Raw genomic sequence first — 13731 nt, forward strand, 5'->3', positions numbered from 1 at the left:
CACTATGGGCACTGAGGGCGGCCTGCACCCCAGCTTTGGGGAGAACTTCCCAAATCTGCCAGGGAACAGGCTCCCCACTGAAGAGTGAGCTCCCTGTGACAGGTTACAGACACACAACCAACCTTCCGACCAAGTCTTTCTGCCCCTCTTCCCGTCCTGGAGTCTGTGGCCACCTTGTGTGTGCTCCCCGACACGCCCCTCCAGGCTTTACCACCTCTCATGCACACTGCACCCCTGCTCCCCTACTTTGTGTCTCGAACCTCACTCAGGCTGAAATCCCTGAAGATCCTTGGCACCTTGTAGGGGCTCAATCATTATTTGCCTACACAAATGGCTTGACATTCGTTCATTCACTCAACAAACATCTGTCTGCACCTACTATGTGCCAGAAAGCACTGGAGGCTCCACAGCTACAGCGAGAACAAGATATATGGAAGCCCTGCGCTCCTTATATTGTGATTGAGAAGACAGACAATAAATAAGAATAAGAAGTAAGGGACGCCTGGGTGGCTCAGGTCATGATCTCGGGGTCCTGGGATCAAGTCCCTAGTCGGGCTCCCTGCTCAGTGGGGAGTCTGCTTCTCTCTCTGCTCCCCCCCCCCCACCCCGCTCCAGCTTGTGCTCGCTCTCTCTAAGCTCTGTGGAGAAGAGCAGCATGGAGGGGCGGGGGGGGGGGGCAATAATTTAAATAGCCCCCACCTGTGCAGTGATTACTGCCCCAGGCCCAAGACACAGGACCGAACAGGAGCATCAGCCCACAACAATCTTCACAACAACCATTGAAGGCGGGTGCTATTATCCTTTTCATTTTCTAGATGAGGAAACTGAGGCACAGGCAGCATAAGTCTCTGGCCCCTGGTCCCAGCCGGCTCTAAAGCAGACTGTGTGGCCCCACAGGCTGTGCTGGCAGCAGCATGTTAACTGGGGTGGGGTGGGTGGGGTAGGGGATGTGCAGCCAAGCTGAAACCCCAAGGCTCCCCATGCCTCGGGGCAGGACAGCATCAGTGGGGTGTGACCGGTGCAGTCACACAGGGTACCCCCCCAAACACACACACACACCAAAAGGCCTCATGGTTGGTTTAATGCTCTGCTGTCACTGTCTTAGTAACTTCGGAACAAGGGGCCCCCCCATTTTTATTTTGCACTGGACTCTATAAATATATAGCCAGTCTCACCCTCAGAGAAATAAGGCCTCCAACAGATGGCCTCCTCCCTGCCCTCCTCTCCCTCCTGCCTGCCAGCCCTCATCACACCAACTCAAGGGGTACTGTTGGCCAATCTTCCCACCAGACTCCTTGACGGTAGGGACAGAACAATTCTTCTGTGTCTCTAAAGACCAGCACAGGGTGAGCACAGAGCAGAGACTCGGGGACTATTGGCTGGGTTGGACCAGGTAGGGTGGGATGGAAGGAGTTGGCCCCTCTTGAGTGCAGTCTCTAACTCTGCTTCCTCCTCTGATACCCTGTGATTTCCCCCTGGCTGCCTCCTGACTCCTGGTCTTCACCTAGACGTGGCCTCTCAGGACACACCCAGTTAGGGGCCCTGAGGTCCAGAGAAGTCCCCACGACCTGCCCAGCCCCGTCCCCTGCACCCTCAACTCCACCAGTGTGGGGTGAACACATTCAGACCTTTCCATGCTTTCTCTGGGTTGACAAAGGAGGCCCAAAGAGGGCTGACTGTTCTGGACATCAGGACCAGGATGAAAGCCCCCGCCTCTGACCCTTGTTCCTCTCTATGCCCCCCAAGCCATCTTGGGACCCTCAGGTTTCCTCCTCTGTGGTTGAGGAAGACCCAGCAGCCTGGCTGGAGGCTCAGGACACCCACAGGGCTCAAGCTCCTGGCCAGGGAAGCAGAGGCTCCAAGGCCGAGGCTCCATGGTCCTCTGCAATCTTTAAGCCTGAACCCTCAGGGGACTGGGGCGTTCACAGTGATGTGGGAAATAAAGGCAAAAGAAAAATTAAATTTCCTTCCTCCCTACAGTCCACTGACAAGTCCTTGAAACAGGGAGTGACCTTCATCTAGGAACTCAGCTGCCTCGATGTTAATACTTTGCGAAGGGCAAAAGGCAATCTTAGCCTGACCCCCAGGATCCTGTCAGTCTACTTTAACATAGAAAAATTCCTTTGGAAACTTCCTTTATCTCTAAACCCCAAGATACATGTTGGCAATCATCCCCCAAACATAACACCCACTGATATACATCTGAAGGGTCTCATGACTAAGGTTTTATTAGACAGTAATAAATGACCTTTTCCCAAAAACAGCTAACTCCCTCAAGGTCCTGGAAACCTTGTTTCCAAATTCCTTAAAGACTTATGCTCTCCCTAAGCCCCTCCCAACTTGAAACTATATAATAATCAGCCACTCCTCACAACTGCAGGGCAGCGGGTCCTGCCCCCATGCTTTAATAAAACCACCTTTTTACACCCAAGACGTCTCAAGAATTCTTTCTTGGCCATCGGCTCCAAACCCCGACATCTTTCCTACATCAACAAGGGATGACACAGATCATGCCAGAGCCCCAGCCCAACCTCCTGGGAGGTCCCGGGGGACTCTCAGGAGGGGAACTGGTAGGTGTTCTAGTCAGGATACCACAGACAACGCTGCCATAACAAATAGATCCCGAAATCTCAGAGCTTTGTCAGAACAATAGTTTACCGCTTATGTGTGCCATAGTCCCACTGGATGGTGGCCTGCCATCCACCGCACATTGTACCCGGGACATGGTAGCAAGAAACATGAGCTGGAGATTGCAAGGGATGCTTTCAAGAGCCAAGCCAGGCCCAGAGTGGCGTCATCCCCTCCACCAACATTCCATCAGCGAGAGCTGGTTCTGGCCCTGCCTAATAGCAAAGGAAGCTGCTGCGGCAGAGGGAGGGGAGACGGGGAAACAGAGTACTACCCTGTCTTGAGTGGTGAGAGAATTGATGCACATTCTCTGGCCGCATCTGGGAACTAAGCCCCCACCTTGTTCAATAACCCGCCCCTCCAAGACCATCCCCTTCACCCCACCCCTGCTCTTGCTGGGATGGATTATCCCCAGCCTCCTGTGAAGAACTCAAAATCAATCATCGGCCCCATTTCACAGCCACACCCGACCATCCCCACCCGTCCCCTCCTGGCACTTAGCACAAGGCCACGATCACCCAGAGGTTTAGAGACTGAAAGGTTTGCAAAGAACAACCCATGCTCATTCTTTCTGTCAACATTGTTAATTTATAATTTACATTCCCAGCTTTTTCTAAAGAGGATTTCTTAAAAAGTAAAATAAGAGATCAGAAATAATTTAGGGAACAGAAGGGAACTAAATGTATTAGAAAGTTAAAATAACCATTTATTACAGTTGAATAATATAGTAATGTAAGACAATAATGTAACCAATAGCATTTATCACAGTAACACAGTAATCCTACATTTCAGTTCGAGCTTCTTAGCTGCAGAGGCAAAAAGAGAAATCACTTCATCCTCCATACATTCAACCCTTCCTACTTCTTTTGCCAACTCTCTTTTCCCTTCCCTTTTTTTTTTAAAAGATTTTATTTACTTATTTATTTGATAGAGAGACAGAGCACAAGCAGGTAGAGGGGCTGGCAGACGGAGAGGGAGACGCAGACACCCAGCTGAGCAGGGTGCCCGCCCCACCTCCAGACTGGATCCTGAGACCTTGGGATCATGACCTGAGCGGAAGGCAGACACTTAACCGACTGAGCCACCCAGGCATCCCTCCTTTCCCTTCTTTATCCTCTCTTATTTTCAGAGTCAATCAGGGCAGAAAGATCCACACACACCCCTCTGTTTTTAGGTATCCCTATCGCCTGCACAAGAGAAGAACAGCATAAAGTCAAATGGCGACAGGATTGGTGTCGGGGACGCCTCAGCCTGAAGAATGGAGCCTACCCGGCACCTGAAGTTCACTCCCAGGCCATCTTTAGGTTCCCTGAGCCCGGATGGAACAGATGCCAGAACTCCAGGACAGGACACACCTTGAGCCACACGGGGAAGGGTCCGGTACCTTCATCAAGTACCCTAAACAGCATCTCCCCCTTCCCTGATGTCCTACACAGTGACTTTTTAAAGATTTTATTTATTTATTTGCCACAGAGAGCGCACAGGAGAGCAGAAGCAGGGGGGAGTGACAGAGGGAAAGGGAGAAGTAGGCTCCTTGCTGAGCAGGGAGCCCCACATGGGGCTCCATCCCAGGACCCTGAGATCATGACCTGAGCCGAAGGCAGATGCCCAACCGACTGAGCCACCCAGCCACCCCTGCTACACAGTGAATTCCCAGGATGACCCTACAAGAGAAGCCTATAATGTTATACCCAGTTCACAGATGGGGAAACTGAGGCCAAGAAGGGGAAATGATTTGTGCAGTTACCCAGCTCCTCTTCCCTGAAGACCCAGCCTCAGGGTAGGAGACCCCTAAGCTGTGGGTGAGGCACTGATTTTGACGGGGCGAGTTGGGGGACCCCCAGCTTGGTCAGGAAGGATCTGGAGATGAAGACCGGTTCCCCACTCCCCACCCCCAGACTCCAGTTGCCATGACAACAGGGCCTCCATTCCTGCATTTGTTGGGAATTTGCATTTTAATGGAGATGTAATTAGAATTAAAAAGCTGAGGCTTGAAGGGACAGAACCCTGCCCTTCCCCTTGGGAGCCCGAAAGCAACCCTCTCTGCCCAGCCCTGCCCTGACACTCACTACCTCGGCTCTCCTGGAGCCTGTTTCCACCCCTTTCCCAGGAGAGAAGGGACTTATTCATGGTCTCACAGTGAGGCCAAGTTCCCAGAGTCTGGGCTCCATCTACTCCGCCTCTGGGACCCCCCACCATCTGACTCCGTCCCTGCTAGGGAGTTCTCAGGGTACAAGCTGGCCAGGGAAGGGGTGTTGGCTTGCTGAAGACCACTCGAGTCTTCCCCTGAGTCTTCCAAGCTCACCCTTCCTCTCCCTGTAACTTCTTGACATCTCAGCGGCCCTGGGGACCTGGCAGGGCTGGGAGATCCTCCTACCTAGAACTAAGGCCCAAGTGGGGAAGGACATACCAAGCCTTCAGAGCAACTTAGAGGCAGAGCTGTGTTGATGGGTCAGGATCAAGCCTAATAGGCAACACACCCGACCTTTGACCCCCACCCAGACTCGCTGTCTGACCTCTGATCTCCATGGTGGATTTCCAGCAGATTCTTCCTGGGTACCTACTAAGTTCTTAACATCGGTCATGTCAACAATTTTACCTTTTCAAATCGTTGAAAAGAAGCCACTCTACCCCTGCCTGGACTCCCCAGATGGGGCTGCTGTCCCTCCAGCCTGTGTCTGGGCCACCAGCCTGAACCCTGAAAACCCTGGGCTCATAAACACAGACCCTCAGGGGGCATCTGCTAAGAGTGTAACAGGAATGTGTGAGGTCACCCAGCCCCTCCTCCACCTGGAACCCCACCCCCACCCCCGGCACACCGCCTGGGGCTTACCGCTCAGCCAGTGTTTGCTGAGTGAACAGATGATTAAGGGTCCGGCCCAGCGCTGAGCTTTCCACGCAGCCCCTCACTGCACCCTCCAACAGACCTGGAGAGAGGCACCACCAGTCCCAACAAACCCCACGAAGCTCAGAGAAATGATGTAGCCTCCCCAGGCCACACGCTGAGAAGTGGCAAAGGCTGCGTTTGAACGCACACCTGCCGACTCCAGGCTCCTGAGCATTTCTCTCTGTAGCCCCAGACTCCCCCTGTACTGCTCACAACAGCACGGAGGTCCAGCGGCTACACACCTGCGCAGGTCATACACACGGACGTGGGCACAGGTCCCCAAAACACACTGCTGGCACCTACAGCCATCATTTATTTACAAACATATGGCACTTACTCTGTGCCCAGTTTTCCTTTCTAAGCTCTTTGCACTCAATCCTCATGGCAACCCTCCGTGGGAGGTAGGAACTATTATTACATTCAACTCACAGATGAGGAAACCAAAGCACAGAGAGGTTATGTGACTTACCCAAGGTCACACAGCTAGTGAGTGGAAAAGCCAGAATTCCAACCTGCATAGCCCGGCTCCAGAACCCAAGCTCCCCCCGAGACCTCAGGACCCAGGAATGCAGACGCTCTGGCCCCGCCCCGCCCTCAGCCCTGGGAGGAGGGCTGGACAATACATCTCCAAGCCCAACTCGCAGAGGAGGAAACAGGCCCAGAGGAGGAAGGGGTGAGCCCAGTCTGTGGGACCTAGAGCAGACCTGTCAGCCTCAGAAGGAAGGGGTGAGCCCAGTCTGTGGGACCTAGAGCAGACCTGTCAGCCTCGGGCACCTGGGGACGCTCCCTCCCCCAGCTCTGCCCTTGACCTGAGAAACTGAGGAGTGACTGCCTGGTGACAGCGTGGTCAGGAGGGAACGAAATATGAGACACAAGCCATCACCTTTTAGAAAAGACAGCCCAAGAGACCCCGAGAGGGACGGGGGAGATGAGAGCCTGAAAGAAGCGCCCCCCCACACACACACATCAGCTGAGACCCAGACAGGGCAGAAATGGATTCTTTCTGGAGCTCTCAGGTAAACACACTTCAAAGCCACAGAGGGCAGGAGTCAGAGGCGGAGGCGAGAGGGAGGGGACTTGGCAATAACTCAGGGCCGGCACAGACAAGGGAGGGCTGGACACGCAGAGACTGGCAATCACCACTCAGAAAAGGCAATTGGAAATTCCAATTTGGGTTTTCAATTTGAAGGTGGAGAGAGGCCAGGAGCTTGGGGGCTGGGGGGGGGGGGGAGGGAGAGATGGAGAGAGGACTCAGGGACAGGGAAGGGAGGACGGAGGCACAGAGGGAAGGACGAGAGCCAGAGACAAGGACAAGGAGAGAGACACACAGAGACAGAAAAAAGGTGGAGAGAGAGAAGCAAAAGCAAAGCACAGGATGCCAGGTGTCCCCCCAGCACACACTCACACTTGCACACACACACACTCATACGTAGTCAAAGCACTCTTACTCAGGACTCAGGGACCCCGGTTCTAGTCCTGCCTCTGCTCTTGAAATGCCGTGTGACCTTGCAGAACACCTCACCTCCCTCTGAGCCTTTGGTCCCCCTGAAGCCTGGTGACATGAAGCTGGTTCCAGGAAGGCCAGAAAGGAGACAGGGATGGGGTAAGTAGGTGATAGGGGATAGGAAGGCCTCCTGGGTGCCTCCTTCCTGCCCAGAATGGGAGGGCACCTCTGTAATAATTCACCGCAAATAGTCGCTAGGTTCTTAGCCTCCAGTCCCTGTTCTGGATGCTTCACCGGTATTAATTTACCAGCTCCACACTCCCACCGTATTAGGGAGCTAAACCCCATTTAACAGATGGGGAAACTGAGGCACTCTCTGTTAAGGGAATGCCTAGGGTCACTGAAGCCTTCCCCACAGTGAGTGCCGACCTGCTGCCATTTACACCCCTTTTCAAAGGGGAGCCTCCTCCTCCTCCCCCCTCCCCCCGCCCCGCGCGACCCCCACCACTGCCCGGCCCAGCCTAGTGGCTGGACCTCAGCAGGCCCACGAGGGGTGTCCAGCCCCGTCTGGGAAGGCCGCAAGGCAGAGGTGGCAGGAAGCCGGGGCCACGCGGTGCTGGCTGCAAAGAGCCAGCTGAGGCCGTAGGGTGTCCCCACCCCCCCACACTTCTACCTCGAAAGCCCAACGGGGATCGCGGAGGCGCGCGGCGCAAGAAAGCTGTCCTGCAGCGCCACCTAGTGGCCGAAGAGGGCTCCTGGCCCCTCCACAGTCCGCTGAACAACGGGTTGAGCTGAGGGTGCTGCAGGAACTCAATCCACCCCCCCCCCCCCGTGGCGTCCCTGTTCACTGGGACATTGGAATACAAAGAACTCCTCCACCCTGGGGACCGTGTGCTGACCATCCCCGATCGGGAGGAGGAAGGGAATATGATAGAGCTTGGTGCTTGGCCATCCTGAGAGACATACTCACACATCCTACAATCACCTGTACTTCTCTACCTAGCCTCCCACAGTCATCCCAAACTCCGCCTTCATCCATCTGATTCGTACATCTATGGAGTGCTTACTATATGTTCCAGGAACTAGAGATACAACTATGAACAAAACAAAAGTCCTGCCCTTGTAGAGCTTACAGTGGGGTGTGGGTGGGGGGAAAGGCAATCAACAATAAGCATGAGAAAATCTGACTATTTTAGAAGCAGAGAAAAAGAGCATGTCTGACAATGTAACTGGATTGCATGACCCCCAACAGTCCTTAAGGCAAATTCATGGAGCTGGATGCAAATTAGAGCACCTTTCCCTGGAGTGCCTGGGTGGCTCCGTTCGCTAAGCCCTGCTTTGGGCTCACGTCATGACCCCTGAGTCCTGGAATCAAGCCCCGCATTGGGCTCCCTGCTCAGCGGGGAGTCTGCTCCTTCCTCTGCCTCTCACCCTGCTCTTGCGGGAGCGCTTCTCTCTCTCTCTCTCAAATAAATAAAATCTTTACAAACAACAACAAAAAAAACTCCCACCCTTCCCTGCTCACCCCTCTGGGGCCACTCCTGTCCCAGGGAAAGTGCCTTCACTAAGGGGTCCTCCTTCCTGGGACTCACCCCACCCACATGAGCTGCTCCTCTTCTCCGGAGATCTCTTGATCCTGTGGGCTTGTCAGGCCCCACCCAGCACCGCCGCACTTCTCTCCTGGGAGGCTGGTGCAAGATACAGCACACACGCGCACACACTCGGCCTCTGTGTCTTGAGTCCCAGCACCAACTTGTGTGACCTGGACAGGTTCCTTGGCTCTGTGCCACTGTTTCCTCATCTGTAAAACAGGGGAACAGTTGCTCCTACCTCAGAGTTAGGGGTGGTGGGAGGTAAATGAGTTAACAAATGTAAACAGTACTTTAACAGAGCCTGTGCTATGATTAACGTCTATTTAGATGTTCTTTACCCCCAGGACTAGCTCATGGAGGTTAGACAGTGAGGTTCATCCAGGAATGTCCAGCTGAGTCATTGCCATGCCCCCCTCAACAGCATAGGCCATACCAAAGGCCCTAAATCATATCCCTCATCATTCACCACACATCTATTGAGTGCCTTCTGCATGCCAGGTACTGGGCTAGCTGCAGATGGAACTGTGAACAACGCAGGATTCTTCCCCACTGTACGAAGAGCAATTTCTAGGCCAGAAGTTCTCAAACTTTCTGGTCTAAGAAACTCTTGAGACTCTTACAAAAGTTCCGGATCCCAAAGAGCTCTACCATGTGTAAATACCTACTGATATTTACCATATTAGAAATTAAAACTGAGGAATCTTTCATTTTTAAAAGGTAGTAAGTTAATACATTTATTAATTCATTTTTTAAAACAATAGCAAACCCACTTCATGTTATAAATAAAGGGCCGTGGGGGACCCTATAGCCCAGTGACGTTGTCATACATGCTCTTTTTGCCTGCTCTATGTTAAATATTTCAAATGAAAATAGCTGTAGTTTCCAAAACAAAACAAAATAGCGGGAAAACACTGATCCGGTTTTGCATTTTTTGCAAATGTCTTTCATGTCTGACTTAATGGAAGACAGCTGGATTCTCATGCCATACTCGACCTGTGCGATATGTTGATGTATGTGAAAAAATCCGGTTATACACTTCCATTTTTCGAAAAAATTGATAATACGAACACTTCGCTCCGCCCCCGGCCTCGCCCACTACGGAGCTGCGGGACTCCGGACGGTTCACCAACCAGCCAGGGCTCGTTATGGACGCCTTCTAGAAGAAGGAGGGGCCTTTGAGCAAGAGGCCGGTTGGGTTGGGATTGGATAACAAATACGTCCTTCTGCAGGTTGGCTCCGCCCCCAGTTCCCGCCCCTATTTCCTCTCCGTGGTAAAGTGGCGACCCCAAACGCATGCGTCCTAAGGCAGGCAGGCACTTCCGCCCGCTTACTCCGGAACCTTCTGCTCTCGCTCCGGTTTCCGCCGAGACGACGGGCGAGAGCGGCCAAGGCGGAAGTAGCGTGAGTGTGTGGGCGGAGTTAAGCTCAGTCATGTCGGCCGCCTTGCTGCGGCGAGGCCTGGAGCTGCTGGGGGCGCCGGAGGGTGAGGAGGGCCTGGCCGGGGACGCGCAGCACGGGCGGAGGACGGCAGGGGCGGCGGGCAGGAGCCCAGAGGGTACGGGACGATCCAAGCCAGGCTTGGCCCAGGTGGGTTGGAAACCCTGTGCGCTCTCCGACCCGGGTCCGCTCCTCTCTCTCTTACCCTACAGCCCCCCGGGCCGCACCAGGCCAGGCCAAGCCGAGCGGGGCCCCGGCAAAGCGGACCCGGAAGGCGAAGGCGACCCAAGCCCAGAAACTGCGGAACTCGGCCAAGGGAAAGGTGCCTAAGGACGCGCTCGGTGAGCTCGGGGACGGGGCGGCACACTGGAGGAGGGGGCCCTGGAGGCTGAGCTTGAAAGGGTGGCCGGGCATTTCTGGAAGAGCTGGTGTGCGCCAGGCGCAGAGCCGGGTCCTGGGAGTACGGAGGTGGACGAAACACGTCGTCCCGGCCCTCATGGGCTGCTGCCCTAGTGCGAAGACAAGCACCAGAGAGTTTCGGAGGTCGAGAGTCATTGCCAAGTGTGATGAGGCCTGTGGAGTAAGACGGGCGTGCTCCGGGAGGACCTTAGAGTAAAAAGCCAAATCAGCCGGCTCTGCGAAAGCGACATTTAAACCCATACTTTAAGGAAGAGTGAGCCAGGGGAAGAGCGCTCTAGAGAAAATAGCTCGTGCAGAGTTAGGAAGAAGTTCGTTGCTTTGAGAATTGGCCAGAAAGATACCTGGAAAAGGTGACATAGTGGACGGGAGTCAGAGATGAAGCGCTTAACAAGCCGTGAATGTTCTGCGTGCCTGGTGCTGTTCGAAACCCTGTATAAATAAATGTACCCTCCTTTGGTCCCTCACACGACCCTGTCAGGTCGGTACTATTATGACCCCCATTTATCAGATGCAGAAACAGGCACTGGCCCGATAGCACAGGTGGAAACCGGTCAGTGTGTCTGCAGAGATTCGCTCTTACCTACTCCATTCGGGTGGGAGGCCCTGTGGCCTGGGCAGCAGCGATGGTTCAGGGATACCTGTGCGGGGGAGGGGGGGATGTGGTGAGGAGAGGGAGCATTGCTGGGCTTCAGTGGTGAATTGGCTGCAAGGATGGAGGAAAAGGGAGACACCAAGAAGAGCCCAGTTTCTAGCAGAGCATCTTGGAAAATAGGATACCTCATAACGGGAGGGACAGACTTGAGGAGGGACAGGTGTGGGCTGGATGGTGAGGTCTTTTGACATGTGGCAGGGCTCGGTGAGCTCCTCGTGTGTCTTTGAACCCTGGAGCCTGGTACATAAGAGGTGTTGAGGTATTTGTTGGAAGAACTGTGAATTCCAAGCAGGAGACAGTGTGAGCAACAGTGAGGAGGCAGGAAAGGGAGACGCGTGTAAGCAGCAGTGATGTTGGTGTGAAACGGGCATAGGATGCCAGGTGTCACTTCCCGCATCCCAGCCCTTGTCCCCGCACCCTATCATGCTACCTGACGGATGATGAGGGGACGCTCTGGCCACCTCCGTGTGAGCCATGCCCTCTCTTGCTTGGATTATTTCAAAAGCCTCTTAACCTCCACTGCCCCACCGGTAATCTTGTTCTCACCGCGGCAGCCGGAGTGATTCCGGTGAAGCAGTAAGTCGGACCTGTCTCTCCCGGCGCCACCCCCTCCAGTGGCTTCCGTCAGACTTGGTACCTACTGAGGCGCCACGTGGTCTGCCCCCCCCCATCTTCATGTCCTACTGCTCTCCCCTCCCCATTCTAGCCATTTTCTGTTCTCCATACACATTAATCGCACTTCATCAGGTTCTTTGCACTGGCTGTTCCCTCTCCTCAGAATGCCCTCCCCCCCACCCCCCATAGCCGCACACTCTCCCAGGAGTGTTTGCTGAGACGTCATCTCACTGAAGCCTGCTTAGACCCTCCTATTTAGAATGGCAAGCTCTGTCCCTGCTGTTCCTCATTTCTCATTTTTCTTCATAAAACGTATCACTCTCTCAAATACTATTTACCTTGTCTACCATGTTTTTCTTGGCTCTGGAACGTAAGCTCCACGGGGCAGGAGTGTCTGCTCTGTTTTCTGTTGTATGCCCTGTATCTAGAACAGTGTCAGACACTGTGACTTGTTGCATAAGTCGCTTGAGCATCGAGGAGCCGGGGGCTGGGGTGGGGGGGTGGGGATGCTTTCAGTAGGATCGAATGGAGAGTGGATTTGACAGAAAAGAGCCCAGGGTGCTGCAGTTAACCTAGTCAGGGGACACAGGGCCTTTGGCAGGGCTGGTGGGGGGTTGGGAAAGAGCTGTCGGGAGGGGACCCAGAGGCTTCCAGGGAGTCCCTTTGAAATGATGCCTCCCTGCTTGCCATCCACAGCTGAGTTCCAGAAGCGAGAGCATCGAGGCTACCTGGGAGTAAACCTGAAGTTTATGACCAGTGCGAGGACCACGGTGGCAGAGTCAGTCACCCGGCAGGTTTGTCCGAGGGGCGGGCTGTGGGGCAGAACCTGGGTGGGGAGAGCCAGGGCTGTTTCTGGGACCCATGGGAGTCTCTGCCCTAAGCACAGAGGTTGGGCCACCCCTCTGGAAGGCGAAGAGCAGAGCAGGGCTGTTGGGAAGCTGGGCCTGGCCTTACTCCCCTGTGACCCTTGTGCGCCTCGGTTTGTTCCTCTGTGCGTGGGAATGGTATACCCTGCCTCCCAGGACACCTCGAGGGTGCTGTGAGAGGGTAGCACTTAGGTCTGCTAGGTTGTGCAGCCCCAAGGGGCAGTCCCTCATGTGCCAGAAGATACCACCCAGGGATCCTGACACACACCCCATCCCCAGATCGTGCGCCAGAACCGAGGCCGCAAGGCCTGTGACCGGCCTGTAGCCAAGACGAAGAAGAAGAAGAAGGCTGAGGGCACTGTGTTCACTGAGGAAGACTTCCAGAAGTTCCAGCAGGAATATTTCGGCAGCTAGGCTCCCAGGAAGACACAGTGGGAAAGGCACTGAGGCCCAGTCTCCTCTGACCTCACAGCCTCTGGTGGCTCCAGGAGCCAGGGCAGCGTGGCTGGTGTGGAGCTGGGGAGCCGGAACCCCAAGGGAGGATATGCACTCGGACCAGAGCTGACATCTGCAGGCTCAGGAGGAGCCATCTACCTGCTAGAAAACATTTCTGAGTGCTTTGTTTGCTTTGGCCCAAGTAGGGCCTCTGGGCTGTTCGCTAGGAGAGGCCAGTTACTAGGCCCTCGGGGCCACACCCCTAGGAGTAGGAAGGCTGCTGGGCCGGCTTCCAGGTTCTAATAAACGTGGACCCAAGAGCAGTGTGTGTGCTGCCGATCTGCTTTATGGGGTGTCTCCTGTCTCCTCTGACACCAACGGGCTTTTCGCCATCCCCTATGGTTCCTCAGGCTCCGAGTCAGAAGTCCTCCTGTCCAGCCCCAGGGCAGCTGAGCCCCTAGAGAGCACCCAGCATCTACTGATGGACTTAGAGGAGCCCTCCTCCCCTGGTCGTGCTGGCCGCAGCTGACAAGGCAGCCCTTGGGACAGAGTAGTATCCACTGCGGCTGGGGCTTTGTTCCAGGGCGGCCGACTCAGGGTTCAGGAAGCAGGGTGCGGCTGCCCTGCCACCCAAGGCTTGTGCTCTTGTAGGGGAGCAACTCAGGAGGTGCCCTCAAGAAACAGCATCACGCTCAGATCTGTGCCTGGGGCTGGGGTCGGGGCTCCACCACCATGAGAGGGCAGGCTGGCCCCGT

The 13731-nt window shown here is 54.8% G+C and overlaps 1 protein-coding gene across 1 annotated transcript; it reads left to right on the forward strand.

Moving 5' to 3' along the window:
* Positions 1 to 9941: 9941 nt before the first annotated feature.
* RPS19BP1 (ribosomal protein S19 binding protein 1) lies at positions 9942 to 13297 on the forward strand. The gene is made up of 4 exons (XM_026479591.4): positions 9942 to 10034; positions 10201 to 10329; positions 12372 to 12469; positions 12821 to 13297. The coding sequence occupies exons 1-4, from the start codon at positions 9983 to 9985 to the stop codon at positions 12953 to 12955; spliced, it is 414 nt and encodes a 137-aa protein (XP_026335376.1). The 5' UTR covers positions 9942 to 9982; the 3' UTR covers positions 12956 to 13297.
* Positions 13298 to 13731: the final 434 nt, after the last annotated feature.

The sequence above is a fragment of the Ursus arctos genome, unplaced genomic scaffold, assembly GCF_023065955.2.
Source record: "Ursus arctos isolate Adak ecotype North America unplaced genomic scaffold, UrsArc2.0 scaffold_21, whole genome shotgun sequence".
NCBI classification, from domain to species: domain Eukaryota; kingdom Metazoa; phylum Chordata; class Mammalia; order Carnivora; family Ursidae; genus Ursus; species Ursus arctos.